The 17420-nt window shown below is 43.8% G+C and overlaps 1 protein-coding gene across 9 annotated transcripts in view; it reads left to right on the top strand.

The window, feature by feature from the left end:
- LOC117156189 (kynurenine/alpha-aminoadipate aminotransferase, mitochondrial) overlaps positions 1-17420 on the top strand; it is a 28701-nt gene that overhangs the window by 1278 nt on the left and 10003 nt on the right. The window contains exons 2-3 of one of the 9 annotated variants that reach the window (XM_076624315.1): positions 3146-3478; positions 6072-6318. In XM_076624315.1, coding sequence (XP_076480430.1) covers positions 6291-6318 — 28 coding nt within the window. In that variant the 5' untranslated portion in view covers positions 3146-3478; positions 6072-6290. The other 8 variants (XM_076624314.1, XM_076624320.1, XM_076624312.1 and 5 more) reach the window with 8 other exon arrangements.

The following is a 17420-nucleotide window of genomic DNA, read 5'->3' as shown; positions in this document are numbered from 1 at the left end:
GAACGGGGGAGACAATTTTTTCATGACATTTTCACTGCACGAAATGTCAAAAGATAAGGTTATATCGGAGACTCGAGACGCGAGTTTGATTAACATAACGTGGCTTTTCACGAAAGTATTCAAACCCTTACCAGAGAAAACTTGTATCGGTATATCGTGTGTATTATATAAAGCTTTTTGAAATTTCGTTAACACTGTACTGTAACGAGACACGATTATCGTGATTATAATTGCGTACATAATTTGAAGAGAATCCGAAAATGTACATAAAAGTTACAAGACATTTATCGTAAGCGTACGCTTAATGGAAAAATTAGTATACAATGTAGTAGGCTTAAACATATACAGTTGGCGTTAAATATCGTGACTTACTAACACAGCGAATAAAATCGACCGTTGAAATATTTCGACGATTTTTGCCAAGCGTATGCTTCGAATAAATATCTTATAATTGTTCTATTATTTTCAGACTGGTTTCAAAGTTTGTTAATATAATCACGACAGCCGTATCCCATTACACGGTGTTTATGAGATTTAAAGACATTTCGTATACGCGTATATACATAAAAATTTCCCAAGTAACGTTGAAACGCGAGTTCGATTTCGCGAGTCACCGTGTTCTGTTATTTCTTTGAACGTAAAATCGCGTGTTTGATACGCGAGTGTCGGATAAAACGGCGCGATATATTATTATTCAAATTATCTTATATATTTATTTACGTATTACGGAAATGCTTAGTCGTTCATTTCGCGCGCGGAATCATGCACGAAACGTAATAAGGATTGTACACGGCATGCACATAAAGGGAATAAAATTGGAAGATACAGGTAGTAGTTGGTCCGATGGTATTATAAAATTTCCTTTCTGCTGGAAATCGTTTCTTAATGTTGGCGCTCGATGACACTTTAAATCATCGAAAGTATCGTGCTTTGGGCAATTTTAGATTTCGATGTCTCATATGACAGGAAATAAACTAGGTTCCAATGAAAAAAAATATACGATTTGAACATTGCATTTTTTGAAATATTCAATTTTTTCATTTTGTGCGTACTATAAAGTGAGTGGTAAATTTTAATGGATGAGAATGGAACACGTTGAATAAAATATAGGAGATTCTAGTGGAAAAAGTATAGTGGAAAAGTGCACGCTACACACTTTGAACATTGTATTTTGAAAAAATGTCAAGTCTTAATATTCTACGTGTTGTAAAGCGTGCTGCTACGTTTTAGCGAAAGAAAGGTGTGCGACAGGTCGAATAAAATAGAAAAGTTCCAGCTTCTTAATGGCCAAATGGCTTAGACGTTGCATTTTCGGAAATTCTGAATTTTAATATTCCATGCGTCGTAAAGCGCGATGAAACTGAAATGAAACTGAAACGAAACTGAAATGAAACTGAAATGAAACTGAAATGAAAAAGGCAGGATATTTTGAACGTTGCGTGTGGTGAAACTTGACGTTTCAGCGAAGTATATTACGTTTTAACGAAAGACAAGATGTCTTTTCAATTTTATCGTTGGAATTTATCGAAGCATCTATTTTCAACTGTACTCACTTGCAAGCCAAGTATGTAAAATTTATTTTCGCCAAGACAATAGATGTACCGCGCGAATGTATTCTCACGTACGGTACTTTTGCTCAAATCAAAGTTCGGTAAGGGCAAAAAGCGATAAAAATAATTGAAACGCTACATAGGTTTCTGCGTTTTCGAACGCTTTCGCTACAAAGAAGCGATATATCGGATATCTACGAAACATGTATCGTTATTACGATTTACGTAGTATTAAATGCCTATTAATGTAATTATTAAAGGCGTTGTAATATTGAAATATCGATCGATAGACTTATTTGGAGAAAAGGGCTGTCCCAAAGGAGGCAGGTAAAAGAATTTACGCCTCGTTTTATTTCGAAGGAACGAGGAGAACGTTAGCTCGTCGAGTCTGCGGGGATGAAAGAAGAGTTTGCTTGGTATCTTGAATAGTTTCCGACGAAATGGCTCGTAACACTTTTACGCGACCTAGTTTATCTTCATATCGGTGAGATATTTGATGCATTGTAAATTCTATAATTCTATTTCTAATAATCGTCGTAATCATCGGTAGGTACGTTTCTAATTATTCTAATAATTAGCCGATTAGTTACTTCGTTAGTGATTTCGTCATGGATGAGAGCAACTTTGAAAACGTTTATTCGTTAACGATAGAAACGATGAAAATCTAACGTTTGACGATTAAGCGCGTTTTCTTCTCCTTTTTCTTCTTATTTTCTTTTTTTCCAATTCTTAATCAACGATACCGACGTTGATCGTGTTGGATGGGAAAAGGTAGTATTCTAATTGATATTATTAACGAGTTATTGGCCGTCTAATGAACGCGATGTACGTGTAAATATACATATATAAAACTAGACGAAACTATAAAATTTGAGAAAGTTTCTTCCTTTAATCGATTTAGTGAAATTTACGCGTTATATATTTGCGTTATTATAACGTGCAATGGTAATTTTTTCTGAAAAAGCTGAAAATAGAGGAATATATTTCGAAGAAAGATATATACGGTATTTCTTCTACGGATTCGAGTCATTTTCGTAGTATCATTGATACGTATCTATCGATATCGCAGGATTAACAGGGATAACGATAAAAGAAAAAAGGGAGAAAAAAAAAAGAAAATAAAAAAGAAAGAAAGAAAGAAAGAAAGATAAGGGACATGGTAGTTCGGCGAATGAGTATTTCGTCAACGTAATGGTAAATTCGCTGGTTCGTCCTCCTTACAGAGAAATTACTACCTCGAAAGCTTCGAACGATTTTCATTGAATTTCTCGTACTTGCTTCGTAGCGTTGATTCTTTTAGCTTTAGAGAATTGTCGATATAGCGAATATCGTAAGGTAGAAACGATTAAAAACATCAGGAATCGTTTCATCCGGTTAAACACTGCGCGAACACGTTTCTCGATAGAAATCCAACATTCGTATAAACAATTTAAGCACGATTTGCCTCGATTCGACGCGTGCAACTACATTTGCCATTTAGAATTTGTACGTTGCGTACGTCGTGTTTACGAACAATTGGTCGGAAATTTCCGTCGTGTATCGTCGTGTCGGGTAACATTCGATACGGTTGAAACAGAAACTTGGGAGAAATTTAGGAGCGCGAGTGAACGACGATGAAGAATAAGGACGCGGATCGTACGGGAATCGAGTGTAAAATCGAGAGAAAAAGATGCTGCGAAGGGAACTGACTTTGTGGTAAAAGCGAACTCCGAATCGGTCTGGCGATCCGGTACAGTGACGATTGAAATGCGATAAGAAGGAGAAGCAACGGCATAGTCGAGCAATAGAGTAATATGCATATGCAAGCGTGGCGAAATGTCGGTCGAAGGAGGTTCCTAGAGAGGAAAAGTCGCGAACAAAGAAGAGATACGTCGCGGAGATGGTCGCCTGCTCAGTGACGAGGACGAGAGGCAGTCGTGAAACTTGAGGTGAGTCTTTAAAAACGATCCGATAGCTTTCAACTCGACGATAGCAAGTAGACGCGTAAACAAAATTTGCGTGTTAACACGTTGACTGGCCATGGTGGTGGTGGTGGGTGATCCACGCTAAATCTTAGAACGATTGAAATAAAGCGAATCTCTTGGAGCAAGAGATCGTCGACAAGGCGAACGTGACTCGGACAACATGATCGAAGAAAAGGCGCCCAAAAGCACGATACTTTGTTGAAAAATTAAAGGTTACGGCGTGATATATCTGGTTGCGGCAGTCAACGCGTTAAGCGACGAAGAAATCTTTTTAATCTCGAAATGGAAGAATCGCGGAAACCGCGGATCTTGGAAATTTGTATTGGCGAATTTTTCGCCTTTCGTAACGCGATCTTGGAATTTCAAGATCTTTCACTTTCGAGATCGAAGAGTCTCGATCAGAGTTACTCGCGATTAGATGCTCCGCCTCGTGTAATCTCGAGATACAAGATACATCTTGCCCTTTGAATTATTTTCGCGACAACCCGAAGAAGCGAACCTCGAACGAACGAGAGAATCGTCGGTGTTTTCCGAGCTGCTTCGGACACCGCGACCGAACAACGGATTTAGAGATTTAAAGGAGGATCAAAACGGGCAGAGATTTAAAAATTGAGCGACGGCGCAGCATCGTGATATTCGGACCGAGACCGAGACCGAGACCGAGACCGAGACCGAGACCCAGACCGAAATACGTGTTTCAGCGGAATAGACGTTAGCAAGGTCCGAGGGCGGAGAGCCTCGGTTCACCGAGGACGTGTTTCTCTTTGAAAGAAATTAGCAGCGATACGTTTCAGGGCTCTTGGCCTCCTCTCGAGTGCACTAGAGCGCCGAGTGCGGAACACGAGGTATTCGGTTCTCGGCGTCCTACCGCTGTCCTTATTAACGATATACACGCCAGCGCGAACTACGCCTTTGTCACGGTCGAACATTCTAAATTACGCGTTCTAAGTAACGAAAGTTAAAGACCGCGATATTTTATCTCGTCGGCGAAAGAATTTTCGCACGGAGCGTCGTGACGTTTCGCGAGTCGATCGACGCGCAGCAAACGTCGATCGAACGACCTTGTTCGATTTTAACATCTTTCGATGGGCTTTGGTATTCGTATATTTTCCTTTTCCCTTGGTTTGTATCGTTATACATAGTTATATATAGTTGTACGTATAGTAGTGTATGGAGCTTCGAAGCGTAGGAAGCGGAACGATCGGACGTTGTCCGATCGTTGAAAAATGAAATAAAATTTCACGTTCAAATTTGATGGAAAATACGAAGCATTTAAATAGAGGATACGAACGAAGCGCAGCGATGAATTGGAGGTACGCGAGGTAGCGTGATATCAAAGGGCAATCGAGCTTGATTCGATCTTACAAAAATGTTATTTCCTCGTACAAACGAAATCAATGGCTGTTGATATATTTACGTTACGGTAACTCGTGCTACGCGTACGGTCTAGCAGAATTGCCAGGAAATAATATACGATGGAAGATGTTTTGCCCTTGCAATTACCTTTGATCGTTGACTTTAATATCGACGCGGATAAGAAATTTCGATCGCGATAGCGTAGAGACGTTTCGTTGAAATTTTGTATCGTTTGTCGCGAAGGAGAAAAATACACGACGAATGTTAACGTATGGAAATAACGAGTGATACGGTGAGCGTTAAAGGTGTACAGGAAGGAAGTGCGTGCATGCCGCCTGGGAGTGCTCCATAAATATCGGAACCTGTCGATCGGTTATTATCAATTATCCACTCCAGCTCTTCCGACTTTAACCGACTACGGGAACGATTCCCCCCTATCTTTGCACCTTTTATCCGTAAACTGTTCGAGTTGTGTTTTGTAAAAAAGCAGCTCTATCTATATTTCGTTTATCGTTTCAACGAATCGTACCTATCGTACTACTAAGCGTTCGAGAAAATCTCCGATTTCTCGAGTGGGAACGTTGCCCGAGGTATAAACCGATTCGATCGAAGGGAAACCCCTTGTGGCGAAAGGTGGTCCGTTTTATAATTAATTCGCTCGATTATCTTACTCGACTTAGCTTAGCTCGAGTTCAACTCGCGGTACGTATTCGTTATCGCGTATTTATTTCACGACCGTGCCGAGTTTGACAAACGCGAACGAACCAAGCTGTCTTGGAACGATTTCGTCGTTTAAAGCGAATTACTCGATTTCACCGAGCTCCGTCTCTTCTCCGTCGATCGTTCGATCCCCCCAAACGTTTGAAATGTTTTCCGCCGAAGCAGGAACCATCGAACCATCGAACCATCGAACCATCGAACCACTGGGAATAAGTTTATTCGCAACTAGCGCGCGATTGGTTTCAAGCTTTCGAAATTTGGAAAAGTTTTCTAACGGCAAGGAATTTCGAAATTCCCGTGCAATTCGCCAACATGTACAAATCTATAAATAACGAGCTTTTTTCGAATCTCTTACGAATACCGTTGGTCGACGGATTTCTCGCGCGCTCCGATTATCTTTCACGATCGATCGCGTTATTTCGACCGTTGTTTTAATGGATGTGTTGAAAACGTTTATTTACGCGTTTGTTCGAGAGGGTAGGTGTTATCGGGCGTGGTAAGGATGAACTCGCGGCCGTGGGTAAGACGGAGATGACCACTAGATCCGTGCCTCGTCCTGAAGACGAAGACGAGGAGGACGAGGAAGAAGAGGAAGAAGAAGAAGACGAAGAAGAGGAGGAAGAGGAGGAGGAAGTGGACGAGGAGGCTCGTTCGAGTCTACGATATCACTGCCACTGATATCCTCTCTCTCGTCGCATCGATGCCGACCCCTGCGTCCATCGATAGAGGTAAATTTTCCTATCAATCGTCGTTTCAACTTTTTCGACAATTTCTCCCGAGGGAAGAAGAATTTTCGAATAAGCGAAACAAATCTTACAACTCGAAAACAAACGATGATCCGTCATCGTATGTTTATCAAGCGCTTGCTTCGTTTGCGTTTGCGCGGTGTTTAAATTTGCCACGATCTTTTTCCAACGTTTCGCGTCGAACGTTCTCGTTTTTCGTTCAAAAACGTTCGAGAATGATCGTACGTCGAACGTTAAGAGCAAATTAGATTCGACGACGTTGCACGAGTAAGATTTATTTCGACGAGTCCACGTTTTATTCTATATTTTCCACTTGCTTTTGCGCGTATCCTCTATATTCTCCGATAACGTGACGCAATTTCTCGTTACACAGCTACCTCCTTCTACCGCGGTTCCTAGAACGCAATTTTTCACCACGTGTTACCAAAGTACGAGAGGACGAAAGGTCCTTTGTTTGTTTCGCGTTATCGAGAGTAGCGCGTTACCAACGACTCGGGTTATCAGGTAAAAGGCAAAGGCCAGGATACGCCGTTAACGTTTCAAACTTTCTATCGAGTGGCGAAATTGTACGTTACGAGGTATAGGAAACGCGGTAAATGCTATAAAGGCCACGGACATTGCGCGCTACGACGTTGGAACATGACTGTTTGCCGTTCGAACGTAACGCTTCGCCTACGGATAGAAGGGATTCTTTTCGCGGGATAAAATCGGCCAAGCGAATCTTGACCTAATCGAATTGTTTACGCTCGAGGCCTTGACGCTCGCCAGACTACCGACGAAATTTCGGAAACGAGCCGTGGAATATACGCTCTCGTTACGAAACTTGTTTTCTCGCAACCTGGCTCGTTTTTCCGCGTCGCTTTCGTCGCTTCGACCGATCCAGAGACAACAACGATGCCATATCTGTAAGAACGAAACCGAACGAACGAAAACCGACCATAAACGACGAGGCATGTTTCGTCTAGTTCGGGCAACTTAAATTTCTTCGCGTTGTCGCGTTATTTGTTCCAAGATACATAACGGAGATCGGACGACTAAGAGAAAGTACAGACACGCCGTTTAATTCCTTTTTCTTTCTTCTTTCTTCTTTCTTCTTTCCCTCCTCCCCCCTTTTTCAATATTGTCACAGTACATAGAGAAATAGATTGAAATAATTAATAAAGTAGAAATTTTGTCGAACGGCAGGTCATTGTACGTATAATCACGTTAATCTTGTATAATTTGATCGTTGGTTTAAAACGAAATATCGAATTCGTTGATAAGTCTGCGGCATTGCGGGTTTGAACGAAAAACGCGATTAAAATAATAGTCGAACGAATCGAGCAGCGTTCGGCTGATCGAACTTGTACGGTTACATCGAGGTGAATCCGAGCCGAAGGCCGCGGTCTAAATTCGTCTCGTTGAATTTCAACTCCTATTCCTCTGATGGATTCTACGCGTGACCTTGGATCATCGACGTTACAAACGGTTGCCTATCTAAGGCATGTTTCTCTTCTACGAGCTCTTCGCGTAGCAACTTTTGCATATCCGTCGAATCGACCGATCGCTTCGATCGATTTCGCTTCCGATATGACGACTTACCGGGACCGAGTTGCACGAAATTTCGCCATAGTTTCCGACCACGCTTTCGAAAGTAACAACGAAACGCGGAAGAATTAAACGGGGGCTCGTTGAGCGTTGGCGAAGGAAGGAAATCGTATTTTCTGGACAATTTATTTCGAGCGTTTACCTCCGCGAAAACAAAATTCTCTAGGTACTCGGGAGGTTTCGGGGCGGAAACTGTGAGAAAACAGCCGCGCGATACGTCCCGTGTTTTCCTTTTTACCCTTTTGTCCTCTTCTCTTTCTTCGGGTCCGGTTTAATCGGGCTCTTTGCTATCCTCCAGCAGTCGTCCAGCGGTTTAAGATTCGCCGGGCCAACTTTCCACTCGGAATAATTCGTTTTCTTTCTCTTTCTCGTACAAATGGTTTAGCTATAACGCGACGCCGCGGTCTTAACGGCGAACCTTGAGCTACTTCGAAGCGGCACCGGGCTCGATTCGCTGGCTATCTTCCCTCGAGTAAGAAAAAATTCCAGGGAGCACCGAAACTCTTTCGCCAAAGGGCCGTAGTACGGGGCTTCGCCTTCGTCTCGCGTCACGCCGAACCTTATTTTTCTTCCTCTTGCCAATTCGATGTTGCTCGATGCCGTGATCGCTGGAACGGCGATTCGATTCCATTCCATTCGATTCGATTCGATTCGAAGCCCCCGCCGATTATGCCGTTCCCGTTGGTACAGCTATCGTACGTTTCCATCGACCGATGCGGTTAATTAACCAGCCTTTACGAACTTTGATCCGAAAGGTGCCCCCTCGGTGATATCAAATTTCCGTCTAGACGCAAAATACGAGTTTGCTTAAAAATGCGCGTAGCTCGATCGCGGAACGAGTAGCGAGAAATTGAAATCGTTAAATGATACTAATTAGAGGCGTTGGCCGAATCGATGGACCGAGAATTCGGTTCAACGACGAACAAGGCTGATCGCAGCTGATTATTTTGACGAGCCCGGAGCACAATGGCTCTCGTAGCGAGCGAATGGACAAGTTTTTTAATAGGTCAAGCGTGAACTACTAATTACACCGGATTCCACCCTCTACGAGGTTCCTGCCTCTTTGCTAGATGCATCCATATCGAACGTATCGTAGAATCGTTTCCTCCTATATCGCTGGCAACGTAATTATCGACGAACGAGAAACACACTCCCACGCTTTTTAAAGCGTTTTCGCGTTTTCGAATTTTCGAAAGTCGATTGCCCGGTGGCTCTGTTAAGTTTCATACTTTTCGGAGAAGAGAACCTCTGTCTCTGGATCCGGTAAAGTTCGATCCAATTTGATAACGGTTGGAAGATTTTATTGGCGCGATCTGTCTTTCGAGTATCGTATTGCATTCGTTGTGGATTTTTTCGTTAATAAGGAAAACGTACGACTGATACCTCTACGATTGTCCGATTGCATCGATCGTTCGAGGTACAACTCGGGGAGATTATCTTTTCGTCAAAATCATCCTTCAAATCGATTACCGCGTACGCGACGTTACGAAAGACCAAGTAACAGCTCGCGCAACGAGTGAAAAGCGAAAAAATCGGCGTTTTTACCGGTTGAAACACGCGATCGATTCTTATAATGTTCGTTTATGTGTGCGCGGTCCTCGGTCCGCTGATTAGTAATTTCTCTATCCTTATGGAAGCATCGCGCGTATCAGAGCTAATCCAAAATTAACGCTCGAGCTACGTCTAAATAGCCGATATATATACGCTTTCAACGAAAGATCGATGTACACTGCCGCTCCAAAGTATTTATACGGGCACCTTGATCGATTTACAGTAAGATAATCGTTACGGTATACGTACCTACCTGCGAATACCCATCGGACGAAACGTACGAAAGCTAAACGTCGCGTCTAATGCCAGCTGTCTCCTTCTCGAATCAACGTATATATCGAAAACGTATAAGAGAAAAATATTAGTCGTATGCTCGAAACCTTATGGACGTTCTTATCTACGTTAAAACCAAGTGTACGATTGGTCGAAGCGTTGATCCGTTTCGACCAACTAAATCGCATCGATAATTGATATAACCAATTATAATTAATATAAATAATTAACGTTATCGTATGTGTAGCTGGAGACTGGAAAGAGCCGAGGATACAACGTTCGACCGTTGTAATTGCCAAGCATTTTGTCGCGTATTAGCTTTAGAAAATATACGTTATCGCGTGGCGTGAGGATGAAATATCGTCGGTCCGTTGGTACGTGATTTTGAAACGATGTTACGTTGTCACTGTGAGAACGTCGATAAGCGGGCGCGCGTTGAAAAGGGGCGAGGCAGAAGGAAAAGGATTAGGAAGAAACGAAGGGGCGATCGTTCGATCGTGTTTGAAACGGTCGGGCGGGTGAAATACAAGAAGCGCAACGAGGCAGATGGTTAATTTCGATAAGGCGGTGAGCTTATTATCGAGTGGGTGGAGAACGGAAGGCGGCCGATGTAAGCACGTATCGTAGCTTTTGTGGCTGGCAGAATGGATTCCATAATGAGATGCCGTGTAAACTGGGACATCTAATTATACTCGAGTGCACACCACTCCAGAAACGTTCGGTCGTCCCTGGAGCTCGAGCTTGGCTCCTGTCGAAACGATAACGAATATTCAAGGATCACCCGACGACCGAGCTTCGCGATACTCGACTCCCCGTGGCTTTAGTTTCGACGATCTCGCTACTCTTCCTTTCCAACGAAGGACTCGCACGGTCGCGCGATCGTATCGGTACATCGAAAGTCTGTACGGCGCCTCGTTTCGACCTAGGTGGTGCTTTTTTCCCCGCTTTCCTTTTACTTTGAGCATCGAGAAACAACGGAGACGCTACGATTCGGCATCTCTGCTCGATTTCGGCGACTCGAACGTCGAAGGACGATCGCGTTTCACGATACGAGAAAGTAGGTGAACTCGCGCTGCTCGATACGAAGACCTCGTAACTCTCTCCACGATATACGTATGGATGAGAATTGTCCGGTGTGGATGGTAGCGAGATGGAAATACCGGTATTACGAGTCAGTCTGAATACGAGCATCGCGTTACGTTAGCACGGGTAACAACGTTTTTCTATATTTTATCAGCGAGAACGAAATCCTGTCTGTAGAGGTAGATCTCGTTGGGTCGGGTTAACTGGAAAATTGGATTCTAGCGACCAAGTTTGCAAAAACGAGAAAAAAAAACAGATCGCATCGCGTCATCGTTTCGCGTATAGTTGTTGCGAAAGTTCGGCATCGAGCCTTTCGGAGTCGGTGGCTGGGAGAAGCTACCGATTCAACGAGTCGTCGGTTTCTCTCGAAATATCGCGCTATCGGTTATCGGGCGTTCGAAACGTAAAAAGAAAGAACCAGGTTGGAAGAGTAGCGATGAAAGCGACAGAGAGCGTAAACGATACCGATAAGGATGCGGTCACCGGAAGTACGATCAGTCCCGAGTATCAGCTTTTCGAGCGCACCATCCGTCTCTCTCTCTCTCTCTCAACCATAATGGCTCCTATTTTCTTCCGTCTCTGATTCGCTCGTTACTCTTCGCTATTTTATATCGATCCACGATCGTTCGGTTCCAAAGGTTCCTTCTTTTTCAAACGGAACGGATATTCGTAGTCGAAATTAATCTCTTTTTACCCCTAGAAGAAATTAGAAGAAACGTACAAAAGGGATATCGCATATTCGGCTACCGATAAAGATCCGATATTTTTGTATCGCTACGTGATTGCACGAAACGCGTAAAAGCGCCGTTGGACATTCAGCGAGCCGGATCTACCAAGAAAATACAGGAATCCTGCTATCGATCATCTATACGTCATCGCCTGTCGAAGCGTAAACAAATTACCGCTAATGGATTAGAAACTTCGAAAGGAGTCAACGGTAGTGTTGCGCGTAAGTTTCTAAAGCAAGGCGCGAATAATCGTCGACACGCTGCGACGTCCAACTGATAGGTCGTCGTATCAACCAAGCAGCAGCGACAACGAGCGGCGGTCCATTAAGCGATTAGATTACGTATTTTCGTTGTAATCGTTTCGCGGGCAATATCCACGAAGGCGAAACAAGACGATTTTCATAGTCAGCGGAGCGACCAGTCGACGTAATAAATAAAGACGTGGGTGGCGAAAGAGCGCGGCGAAATTTCTTCGCGGTTTTAACCGAAAATCGCAACGCCGCTTCTTTCTATTTGCTGCGAGGTGCACGGGGAGAACGTCGTACTATCGAAACGGCGACGAGAAAAGGCAGAAGCAACAGTGAGCCGGCCGTGAGCTTTGACCCGGTGACCCGTAGTGCGTGGGCTGGAAAGAGGGCATGGAGCAACGGGAGGGGTTCTTTCTCCTCTCGCAGCCTGCAATCGATACCTGGCTCCCCTGCCAGCTCAACCACCCCGACCACTTCTCCTCCGTCTACCCTCTCCACCCCGAGTTGAAATGCCTTCGACCGCCTACCTGCCCCATATCGATTCCCCTCCGACACGACCCCTTTTGTCCATCGCGCGGAAAAGCACGATTTCTTTCTCGATTGCTCTACGAATTGCTCGGTCTTTGCTACCGGTTGAGGGACGCGACGGTATCGTTACGTACATCGGTGTATAGAAACACCGGTCATAGCGGTCATACCGATTCTTATCCGAAACGATGCTAACGATCGACGTTACAGGGCTCAGGGCCGTACGTACCGTATACCGAATCGATGCGAAGGGTGAAACATCGATAGAACGAAGAATAAATGATTTTTGCCATTCGCTGCCGATTCTCTCGGTAGTAGCGGAGAAGGAAGAACGATACCTTCGTAGATTCGGGTACAGGATTTATCTTTTTACGTTCGTCGCGATGTCGCCCGGTCTCGATCGCTCGTCGACATCTACGTCGATATCTACGCAAAGATCTTATCTACGTAGAATCTTATACCTTTCGAATCTACTCAATTTCCTTTTTTCTTTTCTTTCTTTTTTTTTTCTTTTTAATATATCAACGAGAGTTTCGTAAACGATCGATTGAATCAATATGTGAATTACGCGCTCGTAAAACGTTACGTTCGAGCTAGTCGTAACAAATAATTTTAGAATTGTACCGACGTCGCAACGATTCGAGGTACGGTTTTTTGCTCGTACGCTCTTGAACGGGATCTAAACCCCTTCTGTTTCTCGTAAATCGGTCGAATATTTCGTTTCGACGGTCGAGACGCAAGTACGTATACCGTTGATTTTATAATTAAGACGGTAACTATATTCGTATCTACTACGTCTGGAACGGTCGTGTACCACCGATGCGGCTCGATTTCATAAATCGAGTTTGCCAGAGTCGTTGGACGTGTACGTGTTGCGTCGGTTATCATCAATTTGGTCGTTTCCGCTGGATAGACGCGAATTTCGTTCGTACGTACGTCCGCGGTTGGAAAATGGGATGCGTCGATGGTTGTTCCGAAGAAGCTACCCACCCCCACCTCTACTACCACGTACTACGTTCGCGGAGAAATATTATAACATGGAATACGTAGGTTCGACTTACGGGGTGGACGCTGTCTCGGTCTCGGTCTCGGTCTCGGCGATGAGATTCATCGATCGAAAGGATGGATTTATCCATCTCGGACGCTTGCTTGTTTGTCAGAGGATAAAGCTCCGTCCGACCGGACACTCGATTCCGATGATCGCAGTCCGTTTCGATTACGCGGCACGTTGCGTTCGTTCGTTTTCACCGATCAGCAGCGGGATACTACGCAGCCTTGGTAATATTTTACCGTGCGTATTTTACCGAGGTGCGACGATCGTTCGCTCCGGAGTATCGATAGGGTAAGAATGGCGGATAAAAATTTATCCGAGTCGAACGAACGGCATAGAGCGACGACAAATATTCGAAGTAAAGAGATGCTTTTTTTTTCTTTTTACAGAAACGCAATGACGTTTGACGATTTTTCTTCTACGCTACTTTTCAACGTAACTATAGAGTAGGTTGTTCGGTCGTTGGACGTACAATGTGACGGCGATTAAGATAAGAGTATTTATACCGCGTGAAATCCAGCCAATTCGATAACTACGATTTGCGCTATTTTCCGCCAAACGGTAAAATACCGTGCTTGAAAAAGCGACGTGCAGTCGAAACGTGCACGGAAATAACGCGTGCTCGTATACGTGTTGCTTGTTTCGCGTATCGATAAACGTTACATTCCGCGTCGATTGAATTCGTCTTGACGTACTGACACGCTAACGCGAAAAATAGCGAAAGCCCGTTCGATAAACTCGATATTATCCCGAATTGCTTTTAAATTCTCCGAAATAAGCCTTTTAACTTTTTATTGCTCGATTCTTCTCTTTTCTTTCCGGAATTTCGTCGAAATTATCGGACGATCGAAAGCACGGAACTTTTAATTTATTCCAATCGGACGAAATGTCCCGCGAATTTCCCGTTAGTTTACGTTTAAATCGCGTAATGTCGGAAAGAAAGTAAGCGACGTAGCAGCGTCATAATGCGTGTTAATGCAAGTGCAAGTGCAAGTAACGCAGGCACTCTCGTTAAGTCGTCGAGCCAACGAACGTGCGAGTACTCGCGCTTTACACGCAGTCGTATAATTTTCCAGGCCCTTTGCGTTGCGTAACGACAAAAGTTCGGGTGAAAATAACAGGCATCGATCTCGCGATGAAAGATACCGTGTTGTACGTTTAACGAGACGAGTTCGAGTTCGAGTCGGAGTTTCTCTTCGAAGGAAAGGAAGAACACGATGAAAAGGGACTGAACGAATTCTTCGTCGCTGCCCAAGTTGCAGTCTAGTTTCCCTCTTTAGCTGCTCGCGATTCATTTTTCACGACAAGAAACGAGTTTCCTTGTAAGAAGGTAGCGATTTGAAGATTTCGTTTCGACGGGTGTTTTCGTTAATTTTTCAGTAAAACTTTCCGTAAAGAGACGAAAGTAATTACGTCGAAGTAATAACGTTAAGCGACTTATTAATTTCAAAACGAAGCCTAACTCGATCAATTTTCTACCTTTTCTTCGAAGCGCGAGAATCGAATAGCGAATCGCTATTACGAACGAGCTTAATGTGGACGATCTGGACTCGATTCTTTCTTCTATCGTGGTAGAATACGCACGACGATCGTTTCGAGAAGACTCGGTTGTTATCGATGCCAACGGTAAATAGCTTTAAAGCTGTCGGAGGATTTCGTAAGGTAAGATCCTCGAGGGTTACCGCACACCAGCCACAGGTTGTCGTCCCCGTTCGCTTAAATCGACCTATTAACCCGCTTATTCGATGCTTCCTGAGCGAAACGTCGAAATTTCGGCCGAGTTCATCGCCGATTCCGTTTCTCTTCAACGTCCAAAGAACGCGTCTACTCGTTTCGTTTCGTTTCGTTTCGTTTCTTTTCTTTTCTCCGTTTCGACCGGCCGTATTTTTCCTATCCGCAAATCGCAAACTTGGTCGGATTCTTTTCTCTTTCGCTTCTTTCCGGTTTCGGTTTGCTGCTTCTTTTCTCCCCTTGCGCGAGTAATTATTCGGTCCTGTAACGACCGATCGGAGAACGTGGGTTGGCGTACAATTTTTTATCAAAACAAACATTCTCGTATCGGACGATCGTAATAATAGCTGAAAGAACGCGATGAATTATGGATGGGAATAAATAACAAATTGTTCTTGAACGATTCCACGTTATCGAGTTATTTCTGGATTAAATCTTTACCAGATGTTTCATCTTTGTTTTCGCACGTTTATATAGCCTAGCCTGTGCGTGTTTCGTACACCGATGTCTGTGCGTGTCTGTAGAGTCGTTTTGGAAATCGGCCTCTCGCCCATAGGTCTCTGCGTGGAACGGCGAAACGTTATCAGTGACAGGACTTATCGAGACGCCGTAAGACAGGCTCCATCGATTCTCTCAGCTTGAAATCAATATCCAGAACCTTGGCGTGTGGTTCGAGTAGAACGCTGCTCTACGGCCGAGCCGAGTCGGACCACTCGCCGCTTTTACAGCGATGCTCTACAGCGAAATTTTCTATTCGTATTTCCAACACGCGCTTTCCATACGCCGCATTCTATTGAAACGATAAAGCGATAGAAGAGTTGGTATCGTCGTTGCGTTTAGAAACGATGCAAGAAACCGCGAACGTCGCCATTTTTAAACGTTCTTAACGTTATTCGTAACGAAGGGAATCGATCGTAAAGCAAGTAACGGGATTTCACGGCCGAAAACTTTCGTAGGATACAAAACTGCTGAAAAAGATGTCGCGTTCTCCGTTTTCTATCGTCGTTTCGCCAGCCTTTCTCGCTCTAAAGCGTTCTCCGTTCTTTGTTCTCTGTTCTCGAGGTAGCGAGGCTCTCGATCGAGTGCCACTCTATACGACACCCCTCGAAAGTTCCGCGTTATCGATTATCACTGGAATTCGATAGCCGCGACTTTTTCCAACCAGTACCACATGGTCACGATGCTTTTGCTTCGAATCGACAACCAGCCACGTCCAGTAGATAGAAAATTTATTTTCCGTCGTTGTTACGAGGAATGCCGTCGAACTCGATGGTTCGTCACCGTTTTATAACGATTAATTCTCTCCTGTAAAAAATGTCTTTTACAAAAAAAAAAACTGTCTCCTACGTACGTATCGTAGATATTTGATTAATAACGAAAAATTATTTTCCAGTCGGCTGTTGTTGACTCGTCGTATCTTTAGCGTCGCATCTGCCATACATTTAACGGCGAATACGATTCGCAATATAGACCAAATCAAATCAAAGGATCAAAGGAAAAAGACGGAAGCGCGTTTTTGTTGAATTTATCGTTTCGACGTTGCTTCGATGCCTAGAAAAAAGTACTTTAATAGAAAGTAGCTGAAAGTGGAAGAAACCCGTTAGTTTCAGTCAAAAGCATAGATCGCCGATAATTTGACAGTGAAAAATAACTTTTCGAAATATCGGTCGATGATCAAAGTCGATCGCGTCCTATCGCAGTTGCAGTTTTCTACCGGACGTGTGCGACTCGATTCGAACAATATACGGCAGATATTTCTAAAAATATTTCGCAGAACGATGCGACTTTCGTTGGGCAAAAACGTAGCGAGAAACGTTCTGAAACTTACAGTCGATCCGCTCTTTTTACCGGGATTTATTTTCAAGCGAGCGTGTCCATACATCTCGTATAACTATGTTCGCGCGACCATTCGTAAGCGGTCGGAACTGTGTCAAAGGGTCGCGGTACTTTTCCTTTTCGCCGCACGAATCCGACTTTATGGCAAGACGCGTCTTAGTCTTACGTATTTTCGTGACAAACGACGTAATCGTCGAAAGGATTGCGTTCGTAACGTAGATAATTTCGCTATGCTTGTGTAATTTTTCTCTCCGTTCGTACGTTTACGACCGAGTCTTTTACGATTTAATGGTTTTCGTTTAAAGATAAACCTTTTGCCAAATTATTCCCCGTACGATAGAATTCGATAAGAATTTGATAATTCGTAATTCGGCGTTCTCAAGACAGAAAGAAGGTACATTTTTGAATAAGACGACGACGTCGTAGAAATTCAGTCTTCGAGCACCGAAAATCTATGTAAATTAAAAA

This window comes from Bombus vancouverensis, chromosome 14 (genome assembly GCF_051014615.1).
Source record: "Bombus vancouverensis nearcticus chromosome 14, iyBomVanc1_principal, whole genome shotgun sequence".
Taxonomy (NCBI): domain Eukaryota; kingdom Metazoa; phylum Arthropoda; class Insecta; order Hymenoptera; family Apidae; genus Bombus; species Bombus vancouverensis.
This window is presented reverse-complemented; position numbering and strand designations above follow the sequence as displayed.